The sequence below is a fragment of the Halichoeres trimaculatus genome, unplaced genomic scaffold (assembly GCF_033239565.1).
Source record: "Halichoeres trimaculatus isolate MK-OKI-2021-1 unplaced genomic scaffold, fHalTri1.1 fHalTri1_scaffold_8, whole genome shotgun sequence".
NCBI lineage: Eukaryota > Metazoa > Chordata > Actinopteri > Labriformes > Labridae > Halichoeres > Halichoeres trimaculatus.
Window position 1 is genome coordinate 23,021,591 of NW_027437186.1, and position 23,121 is coordinate 23,044,711.

A 23,121-nucleotide genomic window follows, 5' to 3' on the forward strand; every position below is an offset into this window, starting at 1 on the left:
GGTACCTCTGTTTTTTGGGGGCGTTGGTACTGGGAGAACACTTGGGGGTGCTTCACAGCACATCCTGTAGAGTAGACAATACCTGAAGCTAGTTTTTGGGTGGAACAAAACACCTTTAAACAACAAAGTTACACTTATTAAACAATTAAAACTTGTTTTTCGTTTTTTAAAGAGAAAATTGTAACCATATGTATTTTTTGGGTACGACTCATAAGACCCCGCTTGATCCTTGCGAGGTTTTACTCCCGCCAAAACAAAGTTTGCGTAGTGGGAGGCCCGGATGCACAGCAGGCTCCGCCCACATAGCTTCAACTGATCACCTTCTGGCTTCAGTCGGCTCAAACATTTCCTACACTGTTTACTTTGATGTGCCAGTGCTGTCAAAAAATAATGTGGCCCTATTAGTTCCTAAAATGACAGACCCTGGAGAGGACGACGAAGAATATCACTTTCTACGAACGGTGAGTCCTCAATGTATTAAAACTAATGTAAACCATCTCAGGTCGAATGAATTAATACTATCTTACTTAACCTGGCCGTGGAGCAGTCGGCTACGTAACTTTGCTCTTGGGGTGAGCCATTTATATTTATTTATTTTTTGTTGTTATTGAAACACCTTTTAAAGTGAACTTTACCATTTTTTAAATGTCTGGAGAGGGTTCTGAATGTCTGACAAAGTAGCTCCACAATAATGAGTACGAGGTACTAACAGAAGATGCCTTACATTTTTATAAACTATGTCTTTTTTTTAATTAAACCAAAGACTACCTCGAAGATATTTTCTTTTATTAGCACATCATCCAATTTTGCTATTGTCTGTTTTAGATGAGAATTTTTTAAAAGACTTAGTTACTCATGAGCATGAATCCATGAATTTGACCTCATGATTCATTGCTGAAAGCAGCTTTTCCAATCAAAGTTTACTTGAGTTCCTCTCCAATTTAAGAAGATTAAAGTAACACACACACACACACACACACACACACACACACACACACACACACACACACACACACACACACACACACACACACACACACACAAACAAAGAAAAGAACAGTTTTGAAATTAATATTCAAAATTATAATATTTTAATTTCTCAGCAAAGTGCCTCAGTGTTACTGTTTTTGGGTGGTTATTGACCGTAAAGAAAGGCCACTAATGGCTCTGTCCTCAACAGAAGATTCTGTCATTGCTCCTCAGTCAGTAACTGTCTCACAGGGTGTTATCCTTGCCTTCTGATAAGGACATGTCACTGAGAGAGTGTCTTGTACGGATATGACACAAACATGCATGCTTACACGGGCAGTGGTGTAGAAAACTCAGAATCTTAACAGGCAGGGACACTTTCACTTCTGATGTCTGTGTCATGCAGTATCAAACTAAACTAAATGTTTCCAGGAACCACTTCTCATGAAAGGTCAATGTTTTAAAAGGTGTTTTTGTATGTTATGGGAGGGATTTTTGTTGGTGGTTAAGGGGTCCACTTTGATTAACAAAAGACAAGAGGAAGCCTTCTTCAAAATCCACAGCAGCAGTGTGTTTCTACTTTTCAAATGCACTCAGAAAATAGCTGACACCTCCAGCCACCTTGAATGCCACACAGTGCCCCACAGTTGGACAGTGTGTTTGACTGATTGCAGACTACTGCTGATATGAAGAGTGGAAAGAAGGGTGGATCAGGGGTCAGACAGTGAAGTATCTTCCCAATATGGAGGTATGCAGCCTGGGTACAGAGAGGTGTTTGGAGACCAGATGTCGGATATCTTTCCCTACAGTCCCTTAAATAGATGTTAATGCCTAATTCCTGTAGAAGTTGGTATCTAAGTCAAGATAAGATTAATTTAAAGAGACAGATCAACTGTATGTGAGTTCGGTGTAGAGTTAAACTGTGTTTTGCTGATGTTCAAGCAGGTTTATTTTTACAAATAAAGAATATAAGCTACAAGAGAAAGAAAAGGCTACATAGGGGTAAATTTGTCGATATAATTGATACAAAAGCATTATGTTTGACACATTGTTAGTTTATATTTTTATGTCTACCATAACTTTGTGACAAATTTCAGTGTTACTCCTACACTCAGAGGAATTGCACTTCCTGCTGTCATCCTTGTTTTGTATTTTATTTTCTTTTATTTTTTTTCAGGGAGATGACGTGGTTTTGCAGAGCATCTTCAGCTCCCACGAGGAACATGTGAAGCTTTGTCTTGCTGCCGAGGGATTTGGCAGCAGACTCTGCAGACTTGAGGCCACTTCTAACTGCAAGGTAGAGATCTTGACGCTAAGGATGGCAAAGCTTTTCTTCATTTATTGATCACACACTTCATCACTCTTTATTTGGATTAATGAAGAAGATGTATAAAATCAACCCTGTTCTCAGATTGATTCATGTTTCTGCTAATTGCATCGTTGGTTTGTGACGAAAGTTGACATGGAGCTGACTCAGTTATGTTGCTCTTTTCTCCTTTAATTCCTAACAGAACGTTCCACCAGACTTGTCCATATGTGGCTTTGTCCTGGCCCAGTGTCTCTCTGTGAGAGCGCTGCAGGAGATGCTAGCCCACAGTGAGCACCTGGCTGCAGAGGTGAGAGAGTCCTTCTCTTCTTTTCTCTTCACTCTATCTCTCTATGCTCAGTGCAGTTTAATAATAACACAGGAGACAGGTATGACCTGAAGGGTGTCGGAATCAAGGTGATATTTGTTGTGTAATTCAACCAATCAAACAGAGTGTATAAGTTAAACTGACCTTGTATCAGCCTCATTTTCAAGTAAAAGTGAAACACATATGAACTAGAAAAGCACTCAGAGAGCACAGACCTTCACCAAGCATATTGTGATTGTCACGTAACACTTTAGTCCTACTTTAATGTTATACTCCCTGTCAGCAGACTGTCTGCTACAATTTGGTGTTAGTTGCAGGTTTGTATGATATTTGTTACTTGATAGTGTTGAAAATTATACTGACCCAGTGCATATCTCATATTCTGGATCTTAGTATCCAGAATATTGCCAGGATGTGGATCATACTTAAACATCTGTGAGAAATTATTGTTTACCTTACCTTGTCTTGTATTGTTTTGCAAAGCAATCCGACCATTTATCGTGGAGTTATATACACATATTGTGGAAACGGCCTTATCTCACAATGATAAAAAATCCTGGATCCAGACGGTGATCCAGATCACCTCCAAAAATAATCTTTCTTTTCCCATTTTGAACACTTCCTGAAAATCTCATCAAGATCCATTTGTTAGTTTTTGAGTTAAATTGTTCACAGACAAACAAACAGATAAACTCTCCAAAAAACATAACCTCCTTGGCGGAGGTAATAAATGAAGTAAGCTGTTGACTACTGAATCAAAAACCATGATTCTGTCAGAGGCTTTCTCAAAGGGGGGAGGACTGCTATACAGTTTTTTCCAATGTAAAAGTAAATCAGCACATCTCTCCATAAAACACAAAGCAAGATTTTAATGATGTTTTTTTTGTTTGTTTCTCTCGTCATGTTTCAATTGATCTTTTTTCTCAGTAGGACTCTTTTCTGTGCATTTTCCTTTTCTACCCCACTGTTTTTGTTTACTTTACCATGAGCACTTTGTGTTCATGACTGCAGGTGGGATCCGGAGGAAGCCAACGCACCCTCCTGTATGGCCAGGCAGTTTTGTTTCTTCACTCTTACAGTGGCATGGTAAGTCATCTTATTATCGTGCAAAGATAATTCAAGAAGTTTCAGTCCTTTCTTTCACTTTCTGACAGAATACATTTCAAATCAAATTAAAAGGAAGATGTTCATTTGAAATTATGATCCCCAGTATCTTAGCTGCTTGTCCTCGTCTCAATCTTCAACTGATAAGCTGGCGTTTGATGTCGGTCTGCAGGAGGATAAAGCAGGTGATTAGTGCTGGGTGTTTTAAACATTTTGTAACTTTTCCATCAATGGATCCATTTTTTTTGTTAATATCAAACTTATCTACAAAGCTCTTTACTCTCTCACAATTATGAACTTGATTGATACATTTCAGTGTGAGTTTGTTACATGCGAAACATCAAAAACTCAGTTTTGTGTTTTTTCTCTGTGCCCAGGTGAAGCATGTTGGTGGACTGTCCATCCAGCCTCCAGACAAAGGTCAGAGGGTGAAAAAGTGCGAGTTGGAGATGACCTCATACTGGTCAACGTGTCCTCAGAGAGATATTTGGTGAGTCAGGGTTTTATTTCAGATTAATTTCAGATGATAAAAACAAATTATGTATTTTTTTTAACTATATGGAATCTCAAAAAACTCCGATCTATTCTCAGTTCAATTGAAAGCTCAAAATCAAGTTAACAAACACTAACAAAGGTTAATCTTGTGGTTCATTTACCATTATCTTCTTTATTTTTCCACAAAGCTTTGCAGGTTCAAGCTTTGTTTGTATTTCAGGGGTTTCATTATCTTTGATTAAATGGCGTAACTGGCATTCTTCATTTTTCCTGCCTCTGATGACTTGTTTAGCATAATTGCTGTGATAACAGCAATTTGTGTAAATCAGGATAAAGATCACAAGCTCTATTCATTGTTTATTTGCCCGTTTATGTCATGTATTGGGTGTAGAATAAATATCTTTGAATCAAAGAACATACAACTCAGGCATGCTTTTTTTATTATTAGAACTATTTAATGTTCAACAATATTCCAACAACACTGGATGCATTGCTTGCCTCTAATGATCATCCTCAGTTTCTTTGTCAGACCCTTGTTGCCTTCTTCCTCCATTGCATAATTCCCAGGAGGTGGTGCTTCAGACAAGATCCAACATTTTCTATTGGCAGTCACGTTTCTGTCTGTTAGGTGATTAGGAAGAATATTGAAGAATATCTAAAAGTTTCCTATGGAATCTTTAATTATCTAACAAAACTTGGGTTTATAATGAAGAGACAGGCTGAGTATTTCAACTAGATCCTTCAATATGTAGCTGTTTGTTAGTTTATGCCTGCTTTTATGAATTTCATTTTGTTTTCCCAGCATCTGTCCCCTGGCACTGTTTTTGACAACAAAAGCTTGAGTGACAGCCTGATTGTTAATGCAGCCTTCCAGCAGACTCTCTGGAGTGTTGCTCCCATCTGCTCTGGAGGTGGAGTTGCTCAAGGCAAGTTTCTTTCTCCTTCCTTCTGGTTTTTGAGCACATTTAAAGCAAAATCTCTCTACAACTTTAGAATACAACTAAGAGTAAAAATCTTAGAAAACTGATTGGTCAAAGAGGTATTCCAACATCTTAAAACATCTCATATTTAAATGAGTCTTACTTTGGGTATATCTGTTCTGGTTCTAGGATTCCTGAAGGGTGGAGACACTCTGCGACTACTCCACAACCACAGTGACGCATGTCTGACTATTCCATCCGCAGAACAAGGAGAGGAGCTGCAGAGGTCAGCTGGAAACATCCTCATGTCAACTAAACAAATCATCTATTACTTCTGTGAACACGTCTGTTTTCTGAATTTAGGATAATGCACTATGAGAGTGGATCAGTGTCCAGACATGCGCGCTCTCTTTGGAGGCTGGAGATTCTGCGTGTCGTGTGAGTAGAAGGAATGCTAATCGAAACTTAGCTGAAAAAGTATTATGGTAGCAGAAGTCATTGAAATTGTTTGAAAAAATACATTTTATTCCATCCAACAATTTATTTCTGTGCTATGCCCTTTCTGATTTAAATCCTAAGATTCACTTACAGTACAGATTCACATCAGGGATGCCCCTATCCAACTTTTCATGTCCCGATAATGATACTGATACCTGGGTTTTATACTGATACTGATACTGATACTGATTCGATACCAGCGTTAAATGATAACTTGCATGCCCTCCTGTGGGAAAAGACAGGGAATGTTTTGAGTAAAAGAAAAAAAATGTTTATATATATATAATTACTGGAGTTGATATTTGTTGAAACTATAAGTGTTTAAATGTTAAATAGTAGTTTGGTAAAAACAGTGCTTCAGAACTTACAGAAATGACTATTTAATTGTGAATTTTTGTATACTAAATCATAGTTTAGCCTTGGTGTCAAGTTCAGACCGATCCTTTCCCACTGCTACCTGATCCAGCTTTTTTGGGCTGTATCGGGGCCGATACCCGATATCAGGATCCGATCGGTGCATCTCTAATTCACATTAAGCACTACAGTACACAAACACTTTGATTGTTGATGAGACCATGGAGGGACTCTTTATCACTGCTGCCTCCTGGTCACTCTAAGTACAGGGACCAGAATTTCTGAGTCTTTTTTCCCCACAAAAACTCTGTCCAGAGTTATTTGAAACAAACTCAATATCAGTGGCCCAGAATGGATTTCTCTCTGTGTCCCTTGCTTGCTCCCCTGCTGGTTCAAAAACCAAACCAAAACACACAAAATGTTAACTGCTCCACTTACTTCAAAGGAAAACAAGCACAGCAACAGAAAAAACCCACAGTGTTTTGATTTTCCTCAGTTGGAGTGGTAGGCACACATGCTGGGGGCAGCCTTTCCGACTCTGCCATATGACCACTGGGAGGTATCTGGGTCTGACTGAGGAGAAAGGCTTGCATCTGGTTGATCGGGGAAAGGCTGACATCAACACGACCTCCTTCTGCTTTAGATCTTCTAAGGTCAGGAATCAGGAAATGCACAGTTTGAACTTTTTAGGCCTTTAGTAATCAGTTTTTATACAGACTGAAGTCTTAAAGTACACCGTATGATACGAATAAAAAAATCATATCAGTTTGTTAGCAGAGGAACACACTTGGGTGTTTAACAAAAGATTTTGATTTGCAGGAGAAGCCTGACATCAACAAAAGGACTCAGATGGAAGGCATGGGCACCCCTGAGATCAAGTATGGAGACTCTGTTTGTTTTTTACAGCATGTGAAGTCTGGACTCTGGCTCACCTACCAAGCTATTGATCCCAAATGTACACGCATGGGAGGAGCCCAGAGGAAGGTAAACCTTTGAGGCAGGATCTATTCTTGTCAAACAAAATCTTGAAGCTCATTTTATTTATGGGCTATTTTTTAGATGGTGAATTTCACTCAAACAAAGGAATCAATCTAAAACAATGACAAATGATGTGTTTCCAGGCCATTTTGCACAGCGAGGGTCACATGGATGATGGACTGACGCTGTCTCGTTCTCAGAAGGAAGAATCTCACACAGCCAGACTCATTCGAAGTGCCATTTTTTTCTTCACTTGCTTCATCAGGTACTGGATGCCAAGCTGTCATCTTTGTACATTACCACAGAGTGTTTTTGAAATACCAGAGGAATCCAGCACAGCTTGTTGATGCTACCATGCCTCTGAAAGTTTTGGTTGTAAAAAGTTTTCTCTCCTTTACTGAGTGAGATTTTTGGAATAACTTTTGGCTGAAATACGCCAAACTTGATACTGTTTTCTTTTAAAAATGAAAAGAAAAAAACAGTGAGATGTTCACAGTTGTATAGAAATTGTGCTTGATAGGGCCACAAACAGACTGTGAAGCCCTCCAAGGCTTTGTACACATGTAACCAGCATTTTTAGAAATACCCCCACCCTCATTTGTTGTTAAAAATACTTTCATCCACATGCAGCAGGCAAATCCACTGAAAAGTGCGGCTTGAGGCACACCAAACCTATATTTGGTAGTGTTTTCTAGATTTAAAACCAAGCGGCAACCTCTGGTCTGAGAATATGAGACAATGCGGAAGTGCTAAAATCTGCTGTTTCTCCATTGCTTGCTTGAGGCTGGTTCCAGAAGTAGCGGAAGTCACATACACACTAAGCCAAAAAAAGCCATTTTCAAAGCAGAAATTAACCGATTTACAGCCTGGTTCAAAAAACGTCTCCTGAAAAGTCGCTGATTTTACTACCAGCACCCACTGTACGGGGGTTGATTTTTTTTCTAACGCGGCCGTTCAGAGGATATTAAGATTGCGAGCTCCCCCAATAAGAGGCACAGCTGAGGGTCACGTGACAGCCGGCGCCCTATGGCTGGAGGCAAAGCCCTTGCCACTACCAATATGGCCGCTATAGCTGATGTGCTTCATTTTCCGTTTCAGAAACAGACGGGTGACGTCGGCGAGACTACGTCCATGTTTTATACAGTCTATGTTTAAAACCCATGCCAGCCAATCAGAATAAGCCCCTGTAATTCAGCTGTGACGTTTGAAAACCGAAAACTGTTTAACGGCGTCTACACAAAACCATGAAACCAGAGTTCTCAGAAAACAACATTTTTTGGTGATGCTGCAGTTCCTGTGGATGACAGGCGTAAACGTTTAAAAATATATTTGGTTTCCTACGTGTATCTGGGAAACTGATAGTTGATAGGACCTGTCATAGCCAGCTCTTCCTTATGATTGCCAAAAGTTTACAAAGTTCTGGTCGGAATCAACTTTCACTAATAAACAATGTATAGTTGCTTAACTCTCTCAACTCATCTTTTTTATTTATTTATTTCATCCCACAGGAAACTTGATGGTTCTAGTCAAAAAGACAACCTGACACCTTTCAGTCTTCCCATGGAGAAAGTTACACACAGCCTGCAGGATCTGATTGACTATCTCCAACCTCCATCCGAGGGGCTGAATCATGAGGCTAAACAGAACAACTTGGCAGCACTAAGAAATCGACAAAACATGTTTCAGGAGGAGGTAAACTTAAATACATGAATGAACTCACGGCTGTGGTTTCATTTCCATGAGTATATTTTCTCTTTTCTTTCCTCAGGGCGTGATAGATCTGGTCCTGGATTGTATCGACCGTTTGCACCAGTATAGTAACGCTTCTCATTTTGCTGAGACTGCTCAGATTGACGCAGGAGACGATTGGGAGATGATCCTCAGTCGTTTCTATGAGCTGTTAGGTGAGAATTGGTGGTCAGTGCTTCTTTTACATTTGTGATACTGACACAACAACTTTGATTTTCAACTGACGCAAAGACTGAATGGATACAGGTTTTTTGACTGCACACTAGTTTCTGAATTGACTAAAAACATGATTTAACTTCTTTCAATAGTTCTGAATTCTCTTTTGTCACTTTTCTTTTCCTTTTTCAGGTGCACTGATCAAAGAAAACCGTGTGAACTGTGCCCATTTTTCAGCTTCTCTTGACTGGCTCATTAGCAAGCTAGATCGACTGGAGGCCTCCTCTGGTCGGTTGATTTTGTGGCATTTCGTCAATTTTTTCTATTTTGTTTTACATATTTTTGGTTTACCTTTTTGAATACTTTTCACCTCATTATTTAATTTTTCCACTGAACACTTTTGTCTCTCAGTAAATAAGTGTTTGTGTGTTTTCTTGTATAGGAGTCTTGGAGGTTCTGCTGTGTGTCTTAGTAGAAAGTCCTGAAGCTCTAAATGTCATCAAAGAAAAGCACATTCATTCAATTATCTCCTTCTTGGACAAGCATGGATGCAACCACAAGGTAGTGTTTGTTCCTTTGTGTTTGTGTGAAAGAAAAACTAGATGTGCATAATCAAGCACAGTAGAAAATGAAAGCTGTTGTGATATTTCTGTTCTGAAATGTTTTAGCACATAAGTGCAAATTTGCTGATGAAATGAACAGTCATTGGTTTACTACTCCAGAATAAAATTAAAGCAGGTCTTCTGCTGCAGTTTTTTGTTTCTGATCCCCTTGATGTGAGATCACATGAGCTTATATAGCTGTAGCTGCATGAAGTGCTGACAGGTTGTGTTACAGGTGCTGGAGGTGCTGAGCTCTCTGTGTGTGTGTCATGGTGTGGCTGTGCGGTCGAATCAAAACCTCATCTGTGACAACCTGCTGCCAGACCGAGACCTGCTGCTCCAAACACGTCTGGTTAATCAGGTCACCAGGTACAGCTTCAAAATTATTTCACTCTAAAGGACTCCTCTGTTTTCTGTAGCATGTTCTTTACATATAGATTTTTTTCTTACATTAATTGTGTCATCACTCAACACACAATTAGACTCATAATCTGCCATAACAAGAGATTATGTGCAAACTAAGTCTATGATGTGTGTGCTTGTATTTACATCGGCTATGATTCATGAGGACTTCCAGTAAGTTATCATTCAGTACGCTTGGTGCTGGTAGAGCACCAGTCCTTGGTCTCCTTTCCCGAGTTCACTGTCTGTTATTTCATCAACATTCTTTATTCTTCAGATTCCCCTTGTTCGCCCTCCATTTGCCGCACTAGTTCTTTTTGTCCAAACAGATCTGACTAAAATGTCACAGCATTTATTTCTGACATCTTTACCAGCCACAATCAGTGCTGTTGTCATTTCCAGACTGATTTTAATGAAAAAAAAAACTCTCTTATAACATTTAGAAAGGTTGAACTTAAATCCTGTTTGAACTCCTTTTGGCAGGAAAGTGTATTTGAAATTAATTATTTGAATACTACTTTGAAAAAGTTGTCTCCAGTCCGAGGAAGTAAAGCTCAACATGCTCAGTCTTTTGATACATTTTTTGGCAGTTTCATCATATTCCATGTTCTTTTTCAGTCTCTCAATATTCTTGCCCACTGCGCCAGTCTGATGTTGTACGTACTTTCCATTTCTTTTTTCCTTTGAGCCTTTTTTCTTTTTTTTCCCTCTCTACCTGCCTTTCCTCCACAGCAGCGATGTCCTTTTATCATGCTTTTCTCTCCCAGTATGCCCGCTGTCTCTTTCTGGTCTTATGGCTTACTTTGTTTCATATTCTGCACACCTGCTCAGTTAATTTTTCCTGCCCTCTCTTTCTTCTTGGGTCATTTTTCATTCCATTACTCTAACTTTATGTTCAACAAATGCTCTATTAGAATATCTGTTTTTATTTGTATTTCCTTTTTGTCATCAGTTTTCTTGTCCTCCATCTTTTACTGCATGCACACAGCAATCTGTCAAATCTTAAACACACTTTTCCTCTCTCTTATCATTTTCCTTACCTTTGTTTTTTTTGACAAATCCTACCATCTTTTCCAAGTTTTCTCTTTGTACTGCTCTTTGTGTAGTTAACTATCCCCTCATTTCCTCTCCTCCTCCTTTGTTTCCTCATGTAATGAGAGCTTTGTCTGTTTTAGTCTGACTCAGTCCTGGCAGAATATTAGTGATTGTGTTTTTCTCATACCTTCCTCTTTTATTTTTTTTTTCATCACGTTGTTCTAAATGATTTCTGGTAATTTAATTCCAGCATTGTAACTAAAGGATGAGATAACAGCCTTCTCTTAGAGCCAAGCTTTGTATCTGCTTTTTGATTTGGTAACAACACACAGTTTTTTATGTGAGCACAGAATGCTCTGCATGCAGTGCATGGTAACTTGTAGTTATGCTCTCCCCATCCTATTTTTCAAACATAGCTCCTACGTCTTAGTCGCCAGGATTGCTGAGGAGAATTGATGCATTGAAATAAATTTCAAAGACCCCTTCCATGTCTTTTAAATAGATAAATACTTTATTCTATTTAAATGAATGTTTGTTAATGTTTACTTCTCTCTGCTCACTCCTCTGCCACAGTATGAGACCAAACATCTTCTTAGCTATGGGGGAAGATTCAGCCCAGCCCCGGAGGTGGTACTTCGAACTGGTTGTGGATCACGTAGACTTCTTCCTCACATCTGAGCCCACACACCTTCGTGTTGGCTGGGCATGCACTGAAGGTTACCAGCCCAGGCCCACAGGAGGTGAAGGCTGGGGAGGCAACGGGGTGGGAGATGACCTGTCCTCCTATGGCTTCGACGGACTTTATCTCTGGTCAGGTGAGGATTAGATCAAACAAGAAAAAGGAAAAACAAAAGGGAAAAAAAAACACTCAGCTACAATAGATCAGGAGACTGGTAGATGGAGTGGAGTGTGAAGAGTGAAGAGGGCTGCGGGCTGAAGTCAAACTCCACTCATCACAGGGAAAACATCCTGTTCAAAAACCCATATGCAGCAGTCATGTTGTGAAGGATGGAATAAAGAATGTGGTTTTTGAGAGTCAGCCCCATCATTAAACTACTAATTTACCAACCTTTTGAATGTTTCAAATTCAGATTAAATATTTATTGGGTGCTTTTCTTTAGTGCTATAAAAAGTTTACAGAGGGATCATAGCTGTGCAGAGGGGCAGAAACTTATCCCTAAAAATGTATGGTGGCATAATATTAGCCTCAGCTTTACAGGGAATAACACAAATGTGCGTTTTTTTACGTTAAAGTTTTTGGTTTTCATTTGATATTGATTCGTTTCTCATTAATTTCTCAGCTGTTCATGCCACAGTTGACTTTGCTGGCTGTGTCTCCTGTTTTTCAGGCTGCGTGGGCCGCAGAGTGAGCTCCCCATTCCCTCACCTTCTCAAAGATGATGATATCATCAGCTGCTGTCTTGACCTCAGCACTCCCTGCATCTCCTTCCGAGTCAATGGTCTTCCTGTGCAGGGCATGTTTGAAAATTTCAGCGCTGATGGACTTCTTCATCCTGTTGTCAGCTTTTCTGCAGGAGTCACGTCAGTTGTGAAAATATCTTTTCTGCCCATCTTTTCCAGGGAGAGTCATTTGTGTCACTAAAAGCTGACTTCTGTTTCTGGCTGTCAGGGTTCGTTTTTTGTTTGGAGGAAGGCATGGAGAGTTTCGCTTCCTGCCCCCACCAGGCTTTTCCCCGTGCTCTGAAGCTCTGCTCCCAAAAGTCAAGCTTAGAGTAGAGCCGTGTCAAACGTACATTTTGGATCATGGAGGTGGGAAACAGGAGCTAATTGGCTCCTTAGCACCTGCTACTCCGGTCACCTTTACTCCCACTACAGCTGACATAAGCAAGGTAAGAATCAGCATGGATTCAATTGTCAGTGCTTTTAAACTTTAAAGGTTTAAGAGACTGTCTCCTGTCTTCTATCTAGAGACATCTTAATTTGTTTACAGACAGGTTATACCTGTAGCCAACTTGAAATACTTTCTTTCTGCTGGAATATACTACATCGTTACATTATGTTTACATTTGCATTTTATGATCTAGTCATTCAGAGGCCCAACAAGAGACAAGAGTTGGAAAATAGCACTTGATATAAACTGTCAGGTTAATGCCTTGTTATGAACTATATTAAACTGCCTTGTCCCAATCAAATAAATAATTTCAAGACATTATGATCCCAATAGGTGGCTTTTCCTCTACAACTTGAGGATATCCGAGAGAAACTGGCAGAAAACATCCATGAACTCCGGTCAATGGACAAGATTGATCATGGATGGACACATGGACCTGTAAGACAAGGAACAATTCGACGTGAAGCCTGAGACTTATCTCTCACCCTTATTTTAGTTTCACTTCTAGTTTTAAACACAAATTTGTCCATCAGGTGAGAGATGAAGTTAAGAGACATGATCCCTGCTTGGTGGAGTTCGCCAGACTGCCAGAGCAGGAGAGGAACCAGAACCTGCAGATGGCTCAGGACACCTTAAAGTGAGATTTACTTTGCGTTGAACAACACACCACCAGTTTTCTAGCCAGTTAGATTTCTTCACTATCTTTTGCACTTATACAGTTCAGTATTCTTTGTTGTAAAAAGCTGTTTTTTTCTATTTCAGGACCATTCTTGCCTTTGGTTTCCACATAGGTCTGACTGATCTCAATGCAGAGGAAAGAGTCAAATACATTAGAGTTGCTGCCAAGTATGTATTTTTCATACTCATAAAGAAAACATGAATGAAGTTATGCTTTGTGTGATAATGTCAGTCTTGTTGCGGCCACTCTTTTGCGTTAAACTCTGTCACATGAACTCACTGTTTCTGTTTCCTCCTTCAGGTATGAGCAGCCCAGTGGTTATAAACCTGCACCACTAGACCTGAGCCAGGTTTTTCTGAACCCTGCCCATGAGGAATTGGTGAAACTAATGGCAGAGAATGATCACAACGTATGGGCTCGAGAGCGAATCAAGCAAGGATGGACTTATGGAGCCCAGCAGGTTCTTGTTTTCTGTTGTATTCATGCATTTGGGAATGCCTCCAGAGAGAAATTGCATCCACTTTCTATCAAAACATTGTTTTTAGGTAGTTTTCAGAGTAAGGTGACTGCATGAGCCTTTTGTTTTTGCCTTCTCACAACAGAGGAAAGCTGATGGCAACAACAGTCTTGTATCCAAAACATAGATTTTACTCTTAAAGGAAAAACGTATCTGTTACTGCAATTTAAATATGTATTTCTTTTTTATAGGATGTGAAAGCAAAGCGGAGCCCTTACCTTGTGCCATACAGCCTTCTTGATGAAAGGAGTAGAAAAGGGGGCATGGAGAGTGTTAGGGAGGCTGTCTGTACCCTGCTGGCCTATGGTTACAGTCTGGAGACCCTCAACCAGGAACAGAGTATGTTTCAAAGCCTTGTTATTCATAAGTTCAAGCTGTGTTCTGTCGACTATTATTAATACAAACAAACATAGGATAATGAATGTATGTTTATGTAAGATAAGACTCTGTAAATAGCTATACCAATGCCATTTGCAACATTTACAAAATATTTCCTGATTTGTAAACTTTGTTTTGCAAAGATAGACTCTGTGGGACTTGAATGCAAATCTATTTTTATGAAAGCAGATAACCAATTTCTCTATTTCTTGGGTTTACAGCCATGTTATCAAGTCCATGTCTTTTCTCTGTGGAGAAAGGCAGAGTGTTTCGGCCAGATAAATCATATGCTGTAACCCAGGGGAAGTGGTACTTTGAATTTGAAACAGTGACAGCGGGGGAAATGAGAGTGGGCTGGGCCCGACCGAGCTGTTCCCCTGATAAAGAGCTCGGCTCGGATGACCAGGCATACGTCTTCGATGGATTTGAGGTGAGACGTTCAAATCTCCATGTTGTTACTGTTCCATCAGTGAAACAAACTTTTTTTGGTTTTAATGAGACAAAAATATGTGTGAGTTTGTTGTATCCCTCATAAAGATTCCTTAACTAGAAAACTTTTCTGGTGGAAAACATTGCTCTTTGTGACCACTGTTTGTACTCCTTCCCCCCTGCAGACACAAAAGTTAGCATGTGACTGGATCTACTGAAAAGGCCAGATTTGTAAAAAGCTGTCTTACTCTGACTATAATCATAGTGACGCCAGAGGATATTTTTCAGAGTACAAAGAGACAGAACTTTGGCTATATTTTAATTGGGCAGAAATTCTCCAACAGTAAATTTATATTTATATCTATCTGTGGTTTGGGCCAACACACAAATTCACAATCAGAGCAAAAAGGGTACTTTGTCATTATTAAGACATAAATGCTCGGAAATAATTTGTATTTCCTCCATTATTGTAATTGGTTGCAGAATGATATTGTTTCCTATGACTTGTTTACTTATTTTTCTGTTTCTCTGTGAGGGTTTTACTCTGAGTCTCTGTCTGCGCGTATCTTTCAGGCTCAGTGGTACCATCAGGGTGTTGAGCCCCTGGGACGTCCATGGCAGAGAGGTGATGTGGTGGGCTGCCTGGTGGACATGACTGAACGCACCATGATGGTCACACTGAATGGAGAGATGCTGTTTAATGACAGAGGATCTGAACTGGCTGCCAAGGACTTTGATGTCAAAGAAGGTTTGTATGAGTTTGGACTTGAAGCAGTGTAAAGATACTGATTCTGAATAATAGATCAGGTTTTCTTTTTGTTAAATGCGACACCAAAATCATCTCATAAGAAAATCTAACTCACATGATTTATTCAGTGATTGGCTTTCTGCTTACCTCCCCCCTGTATTTCCAGGCCTGTTGCCTGTGGTCAGTGTCGGGGTGAACCAGATGGGAAAGCTGAATCTCGGCCGCCAAGTAGCCTCCCTGCAATACTTCGACGTGTGTGGCCTGCAGGAGGGTTATGAACCCTTTGCTGCTCAAATGTCTCGAGATCCAGCACTTTGGATGAGTTGGAGACAACCTCAGTTTACCTCCATAAAACAAGATGATCACAACTTACAGGTTAGTCAATAAGACTGTGGCCTCTTATTTGAGGCCTGCAACTTGTGAATATTTCTCAAGCCCGTAGCATGATGTAGAGTTTGCTCAGTATTTCAGTGCAGGCCTCGGCCACTTGGGATAGGGGTTAATTGACAGCTCTGATCCTAAAACCCTTGTTCAAATCTCATTCAAGGTCACCAGAGTCAGTGGCTCAACAGATTCCCTATCCAGCCTGAGGGTTTCTCAGCGATTGTTTGCACACCACGGTGGAGGCAGTGAGTTGGGCTTTTACCGGCTCAGCATGTCCATTGAATGTGCAGCCATTTTAAAGAGTCCCGCTGGCGGTGTGCTTCCAGTGGCTTCCAACTCTCTCTCCCCAGGTTCAGGTTCAGATATTGCATCATACACAGCATCCCTGGGTTTGCTTATGTCCAATGTGCTCACACACAAAGTTACTATAAATCTTGTTAGAAAACACTGATGAATTGTAAAGGATGAATAACAGGTAAAATACGTTGTCGCAGATAGTTGTTCATAACAGTTATCCAGATTATACACCATCACAATTACTGATATTCCTCCACTATGCCCTTGATGAGTTACACAGCTTAATCTCCCTAGGGCCCTTTGTAATTAATTCTTGTCGTCCTTTCAGGAAGGAAAGAGCAGGAGGAGGTGGACTCTGACTTTGAAGTTTTGATGAAGTCAGCCCACAGCTTTGCCGGCTCTAGAGATGAGCTCAACCATAAGGATCATAGTCACGACAAAACGTCCAAACTGAAACAACGGTACACAGTAGACTGGTGAAATCAAAATTTAGGTTTTCATAAGTTACATGCTTATTTATTTACTAAATAGAAACACAAAAATGTTTCTCCTCCTTTGATCGCGGTTTTTCTTCTCTATAAGGTTTTTGCTCAAGAGAACCAAACCAGGTCTTGTCAGCAGCAACTCATCTGCACGGCTTCTTGAGGATGTTCTAGTCGACAAAGATAATCATGATCACCTCATTCACAGCTCCAGGGTAAAGATTACATCATCTCATCTCGATAACTACAGATTGAATAAATCAACACTTGAAGGAGAACTTCAGATTTTGCTTGGGTTCTTTTTTCTGAATGTTGCTCATCAATAACAAAGGGAAACACAAGGTGCACTTGAATGCAGCTTGTCTGGAGTGCAACAAATTCACCAATTTTCACAACAGGGTTCTTTGAATGTCATAACTTGACACTATAATTTCAAACAGTATGCCAGACAATGACATTCAACCTCTCCCCCTCAGTATTACTACTCAGTGAGGGTGCTTCCAGGACAGGAGCCGTTCAACGTGTGGGTTGGCTGGGTGACCTCTAACTTTCATCAACATGACATAACCTTTGACCCAGAGAATGTCCACACTGTGACTGTCACCCTTGGTGATGAGAGTGGCAAAGTTCAGGAAAGGTTTGTATTTATTGCAGTTGAATATGTAACTGAAATTGTTTCTACATTATTTGCAGATGAAGTAATGACAATCTTTTCTATAGCAGTATTACCAATGAAGTTTCTTGATTGTCACTACACTTCAATGCCAAATTAGCTGATGAAAAACAACACGCACTGCTGTTTCTTTCCCTTGACAGATTTAAAAAGCAAGCTGATTAAACATTCCTTTCCTCTTTCTCAGTGTGAAGCGCTGTAACTGTTACATGGTGTGTGCTGGAGAGGCAACCGGTCTCTCTCAGAGTCGGAGAAGTTCAGGACTCGAAATCGGCTGTTTAATCGACACAGCCACTGGACTGCTCACCTTCACCTCTAGTGGAGTGGAAATGTCCACCTTCTACCAAGTGGGTTAAACAGGAACTAATCTGATTTGTTTGGGTTAATTGGTATTTTTCTTCTGATTCATTTTTAATATGATACATGAAAACTAATTTAAGTTTAATATACATTAAATTTTATTGTCATGCCTGGAAGGATAACTTATTTCAGTAATTAAAGCGAACAAAGCTTTATTGGAAGCAGAGTGATGTTAAATGTCTTTTATTGCTGATCAGGTGGAAGCTGGTACAAAGCTGTTTCCTGCTGTTTTTGTGAAGCCCACCACCTGCAACATGTTTCAGTTTGAACTGGGACAGATTAAGGTATTTGCACCAAAATTTTCAATCACTGAAATAATTAAAAGTCTGTTCTTTCCTGCTTGTCAGCATTACAAATGGAAGCTAAATATTCGTAAAAGCTGGATGAATTGGTGTTGACAGAGTGGATCATTTATTAATTAGATTACAGCCTGCTAAGTCAGTTAAAATTTATTTACCAACAAACACTGTATTCTGTCATTTTTTCAATTAGTGTTTCAGCCTGTTTTATTTCTCATAAATGTTCAGAATCTGTTTCACAGTTTCATGTGTTTCCTCCCATCTCGTGCCCAGAATGTGATGCCACTGTCAGCAGGTTTGCTTCGCAGCCTAAGAAGAAACACAACCCCACAGTGTCCTCCGAGGTTTCAGGTGCAGAAGCTCAGCCCAGTTTTGTGGACCAGAATACCAGACCGTGCGCTAAAAGTGATGGTGGATCGGCCGGATGAGTGCCATGGATGGAGAGTCCACTGCACTGAGCCTCTGCAAGCCATGTCCCTTCAGATCCCTGATGAAAACAGGTTTAAGAACATAAGCAAATAGTTTTTTTTCGAGTTTGGCTTGTAGATAAAGGTGCTCAGTAAGTGAAACATGTTTTATTGTAATGTTGCTGCCAGCTCTTATGTTTCCTGTTTTGCCTTTATCTTCAAGCACCAGACAGCTCACACATTTAAATGTGTGTAAAATTGTGGGAATTGCAACAGACTGTGGCTGCATTTTATTCTGTTGCTGAGTGCTACGATAAAGATATCAACAGCAGCTTCGATTTGCATGTGACGCTTGTGTTGTGCTTTTTGGTGGCATGTGTCCAGGTGTGTTGACATTTTGGAGCTGTCAGAGCGCGAAGACCTCTTGACATTTCACCACCACACTCTACTTCTCTACTGCTCTTTATGCGCACTTGGAAACACCAGAGTCTGTCATGCCCTCTGCAGTCACATGGACCAATCTCAGATCCTTCATGCCATTCAGGATCCTCACCTCCCTGGCCAGCTCCGCTCAGCTTTTTACCAGCTGCTTATCCAGGTGATTGCTTGTTAGAGCATGTTTATCTGCAGTCACTGCAATAGAAGGAGTCATTTTGGCTTTGGAGTGAAATTTAATGTGTTTTCTTGCATTTCAGGTCCACCTCAGCAGCCAATCAACTGCATGTCTCATGATGCACCAAGAATACGTTGTGCCAATGACTGACCAGACCAGAAACATAACCCTTTATCCCAGTCCTGTGATTGGTGCTGATGTGGTTATTGCTCAACCTCTGGAAAGCATTCCCAGCACCCGTTTTAACACATCCCTCAAACCACAAATGCATTCCTCCTCTCCTTGTTTTGTCAGGAGTGATGGTTTAGAGGCAGATCATGCATGTGAAGTATCCAGCACAGACAGCCCGGAAATCCCTCTGGACATATTGACGAATCTGACTGTAGAGATGCTGACTGCTGGAGTGTGTGCTGTGGGTCTGGGTGTGAGGGATCCTGTAGGAGGCAGCATTGAGCTTCTGCTGGTGCCTTTAATTAGGCTTTTCTACACCCTGCTGGTCATGGGGGTAGTTGAGGATGAGGACCTGGGGAAAGTTCTTAGATTGATAGAGCCAGGCGTCTTTTCCATGAATGCTGAAACCCCTGAGGAAGGAGAGGAAGAGGAGGAAATGAGTGATGATGAAAATGAATGGGAAAGGGGAAAAAACAGTGAAAGTCTGAAACAGGGACTTCTTCAAATGAAGCTTCCAGAAGCTGTCAAACTTGAGGTGAATGAAAAAATAAAGTACTTTGACATATCTCCTCCTATTGGATTTATCATTGTGATAGCCAAAGACAGTGTCTTATTTAATTTTATTTTTCAACATCTCTCTCTCCAGCTTTGCCATCTTCTGTCCTTCCTGTGTGACTGCCAGGTGCGACACAGGGTGGAAGCGGTGGTTGCTTTCTCTGACAGCTTTGTGGGTCAGCTGCAGGAGAACCAACGCTTTCGCTACAATGAGGTCATGCAAGCACTTAACATGTCTGCTGCTTTGACTGCCCGCAAGACCAAGGAGTTTCGCTCACCTCCACAGGAGCAGGTCAGGAAATCATATTCTGAACTCATCACTAAAAGGATAAAAACACATATTGATCTAAGTCTGTTTTAATGTCCCGTCTTTAGATCAACATGCTCTTGAGCTTCAGAGATGATGAGCAGCAGAAGAACTGTCCCTGCCCAGTGGAAATCCAGCAACTCCTGCAAGACTTTCACCACCTCCTCAAAACACACTGTGGTTAGAGCGCTTCTTTTTATCTTTGTATTATTCATAATTAATCCTTATGGGACCAGGGAGCCGTGGAAAAAGCTTTGAGAAGGCTCCTGCTGTCATTACCACTCAGGAAATCTACTCTTATTGGCTGTTACAGGCATTGAATTGGACAGTGAAGCAGAGGATGAAGAGGTGGCTGAGATGTCGGTAAAAGAGCGACTTCTCAGTCTCGCGTCGAGCGTCATTGGGTTGAAGAGGACACACATAGAAGCGGAGGAGCACAGGCTGCAGAGTGCCAGTAAGTGAATCTGTGGTGGTAAAGCGTCTTCTTTTGTAATTACTTGCAGTACTTCCTGTATGGTTGCGTTTGATCTCTTCTGCATGGCTTGTTACAACAAAATTATTATACAACACAGGAGAGTTTCTCTCTTCTCCTTTTTTTCTCTACTTTCCAATTGTTGCTACTTTCTCAGAGTCCCTGAAAGAGCTAATCTCCAAAACCATGGTGCACTGGGCCCAAGAGACTGAGATAGAAGACCCTGAACTAGTGAGGGCCGTCTTCACATTGCTGCACCGCCAGTATCAGGACCTTGGGGGCCAAATAGCCGAACACCTCTGCAGAGCTTATACTATCAGCCAGACTTCTGTAGAGGACACCATGGCTCTTCTGTCCTCACTGAGCCAAATCCGCTCTCTGCTTAGTGTACGCATGGGGAAAGAAGAGGAGAGGCTGATGATCAATAAACTGGGGTAGGAGAGATTTGGATGCAGCACAGGTTTCCTTTTCTTTGGCGGCACTTGACATTCTGCTTTTGTTGTATTACTCAAATACTCTTAAAATGTGTATTGAAACATTGTTTTTTAATATTTTGTCAATTTCCTTTTTTATATAAAGAGACATCATGAATAATAAAGTCTTCTACCAGCACCCTAACCTAATGAGGGCATTGGGGATGCATGAGACAGTGATGGAAGTGATGGTAAATGTCCTGGGAGAAGGTGAATCAAAGGTGAGAGATCAATAAAGTCCTGAATGATAATAGGGAGTAAATGTGTGTAGTCTAGAACCTAAAGATCTTTTCCAGGGTAATCCTCCTTACAGGACTTTTGGTTTGTCCTGTGCATGCTGCCTTTACATTCCGTTACATTCATGTATGAATTTTCTTTCGTAAGGAAATCACATTTCCCAAGATGGTGGCCAGCTGCTGTCGATTCCTGTGTTACTTCTGCCGCATTAGCCGCCACAACCAAGGAGCCCTGTTTGATCACCTCAGCTACCTGCTGGAAAACAGCAATGTTGGACTTGGTGATTTTTTATTTTTTTACTTTGCTTTGTTCATGTGTGAGTGCTGGGAAAAGTGACAGAACCTCCGAAGACTGTAAGATGACGTTTTACAACACAGTGACTCCTTAACCGCAGAATGCAGTTGGTAGAGTATGAATTCATCTCTGAGGAAACTTAGGTTTTAATCAGTGCTTTTCTAAGACCCAGCAATGGATTTGAAATGTGGTATGTCAAAAATTTCAACGTGGTAGCTCAGTAAGTCAGAAAATATCTATGTAATATCTGTTGAATTGAATAGCACAAATCAATTTATTTTGGTCTCACACATATTCACAGGACATAGCCTTACATACAGAAACCAAAAAGATGGTTATTTTCCAAATTCTTTTGTGGATAATCTAATTTAAGGAATTTAATATCTTTGTGCTTCTTGTCTGAGTCACAATAACCAAGCACCTCTCAAATATCCAGGGCTTTTACTGAGATAATTTAATGTTCATGCTGTATTCCCTGAATGTCTCTTAGCTTCCCCATCAATGCGAGGGGCCACTCCTCTGGATGTGGCAGCAGCCTCTGTTATGGATAATAATGAACTGGCTCTAGCACTGAGGGAGCATGACCTGGAAAAGGTAGGTTGATAATCTGTGCTCAGTATTTTGTACCATCACTCCCACCTCGCCACCTTGCTCATTTTTAAAATACATCCTGTTTATGAATTCATTTTTTTAAAGTGACATGATGTTAAGGCAGCAGATACTCATGCATTTTTCATTCTTTTTTCCTGTAGCCTGTTTGCTGTTAATTTAGAACTAATCTAATCCTTTACCCAGGTGGTGCAGTACCTTGCTGACTGTGGTCTCCAAAGTTGTCAGATGCTGGTGGCCAAAGGCTACCCTGATATTGGATGGAATCCCGTGGAGGGCGAGCGTTATGTAGATTTTCTACGTTTCACCGTCTTCTGCAATGGTAACCTATTTAGGGCTTTCATTATTCTTTAACTGCTTCTCTAATGCCGAGGGTTTGCACAGTGCGTGCAAGTTATAAGGTTGAAAAGGCCCAAAGGGTTGCATCATTTTGTGGCCCCGATTAAGAAAGGTGTCGGTGATGGAGGTAATTAACTCTGATTCTTCAGGTATTGATTTTTCAAACTCTACCCTGAAGGCAACAGTTCTGACTGCCCTTGACCTTGAGGGTGAAGACAGTTCAGCTGTGGCACTCCATACCAAGTGCAAGATTTTGAGCATACCTCTATGAATTCTTCTGTTAATGACCTGCGGATCTTAACTTGATTCGATTTTTTAGAAATTAGCAGACAAACTTTCTGTGTAACAAAAAAAAAAAAAAGAAAAATTCTCACACACAAACTTTGTTTACGCCAACTTCACATATCATGGATTTTTTCCTTGACCTGCAGGTGAGAGTGTGGAGGAGAATGCTTACGTGGTGTTGAGGCTGCTGATTCGTCGGCCTGAGTGTTTTGGCCCGGCTCTGCGAGGTGATGGTGGAAATGGTCTCCTTGCAGCTATGGAGGAAGCCATAAGGATCTCACAGGACCCTTCAATGGATGGACCTTGCACCACATACCAGTCCAACAGAACGCTGTCAGTATGAGATGTTTGACTGATGCATCCTT

The 23,121-nt window shown here is 40.7% G+C and overlaps 1 protein-coding gene across 1 annotated transcript in view; it reads left to right on the plus strand.

The window, feature by feature from the left end:
- Positions 1-327: 327 nt before the first annotated feature.
- The window catches only part of ryr2b (ryanodine receptor 2b (cardiac)), a 63,512-nt gene continuing 40,718 nt past the window's right edge, over positions 328-23,121 (plus strand). The window contains exons 1-46 of the mRNA XM_074675785.1: positions 328-461; positions 2,147-2,266; positions 2,481-2,585; positions 3,615-3,689; positions 3,814-3,892; positions 4,085-4,197; positions 5,005-5,128; positions 5,312-5,408; positions 5,486-5,560; positions 6,471-6,627; positions 6,794-6,958; positions 7,096-7,217; positions 8,461-8,644; positions 8,721-8,856; positions 9,050-9,145; positions 9,300-9,418; positions 9,695-9,828; positions 11,470-11,711; positions 12,246-12,438; positions 12,527-12,746; positions 13,082-13,186; positions 13,282-13,385; positions 13,511-13,594; positions 13,728-13,887; positions 14,136-14,283; positions 14,544-14,752; positions 15,325-15,499; positions 15,666-15,874; positions 16,047-16,233; positions 16,509-16,641; positions 16,763-16,877; positions 17,139-17,299; positions 17,523-17,682; positions 17,893-17,979; positions 18,268-18,494; positions 18,786-18,999; positions 19,097-19,720; positions 19,832-20,032; positions 20,116-20,227; positions 20,361-20,501; positions 20,677-20,953; positions 21,099-21,213; positions 21,377-21,509; positions 22,014-22,117; positions 22,319-22,454; positions 22,903-23,089. Of these exons, the coding sequence (XP_074531886.1) occupies positions 414-461; positions 2,147-2,266; positions 2,481-2,585; positions 3,615-3,689; positions 3,814-3,892; positions 4,085-4,197; positions 5,005-5,128; positions 5,312-5,408; positions 5,486-5,560; positions 6,471-6,627; positions 6,794-6,958; positions 7,096-7,217; positions 8,461-8,644; positions 8,721-8,856; positions 9,050-9,145; positions 9,300-9,418; positions 9,695-9,828; positions 11,470-11,711; positions 12,246-12,438; positions 12,527-12,746; positions 13,082-13,186; positions 13,282-13,385; positions 13,511-13,594; positions 13,728-13,887; positions 14,136-14,283; positions 14,544-14,752; positions 15,325-15,499; positions 15,666-15,874; positions 16,047-16,233; positions 16,509-16,641; positions 16,763-16,877; positions 17,139-17,299; positions 17,523-17,682; positions 17,893-17,979; positions 18,268-18,494; positions 18,786-18,999; positions 19,097-19,720; positions 19,832-20,032; positions 20,116-20,227; positions 20,361-20,501; positions 20,677-20,953; positions 21,099-21,213; positions 21,377-21,509; positions 22,014-22,117; positions 22,319-22,454; positions 22,903-23,089 (7,112 nt within the window). The 5' untranslated portion in view covers positions 328-413. The remainder of the gene's footprint in view (positions 462-2,146; positions 2,267-2,480; positions 2,586-3,614; positions 3,690-3,813; positions 3,893-4,084; positions 4,198-5,004; positions 5,129-5,311; positions 5,409-5,485; positions 5,561-6,470; positions 6,628-6,793; positions 6,959-7,095; positions 7,218-8,460; positions 8,645-8,720; positions 8,857-9,049; positions 9,146-9,299; positions 9,419-9,694; positions 9,829-11,469; positions 11,712-12,245; positions 12,439-12,526; positions 12,747-13,081; positions 13,187-13,281; positions 13,386-13,510; positions 13,595-13,727; positions 13,888-14,135; positions 14,284-14,543; positions 14,753-15,324; positions 15,500-15,665; positions 15,875-16,046; positions 16,234-16,508; positions 16,642-16,762; positions 16,878-17,138; positions 17,300-17,522; positions 17,683-17,892; positions 17,980-18,267; positions 18,495-18,785; positions 19,000-19,096; positions 19,721-19,831; positions 20,033-20,115; positions 20,228-20,360; positions 20,502-20,676; positions 20,954-21,098; positions 21,214-21,376; positions 21,510-22,013; positions 22,118-22,318; positions 22,455-22,902; positions 23,090-23,121) is intronic.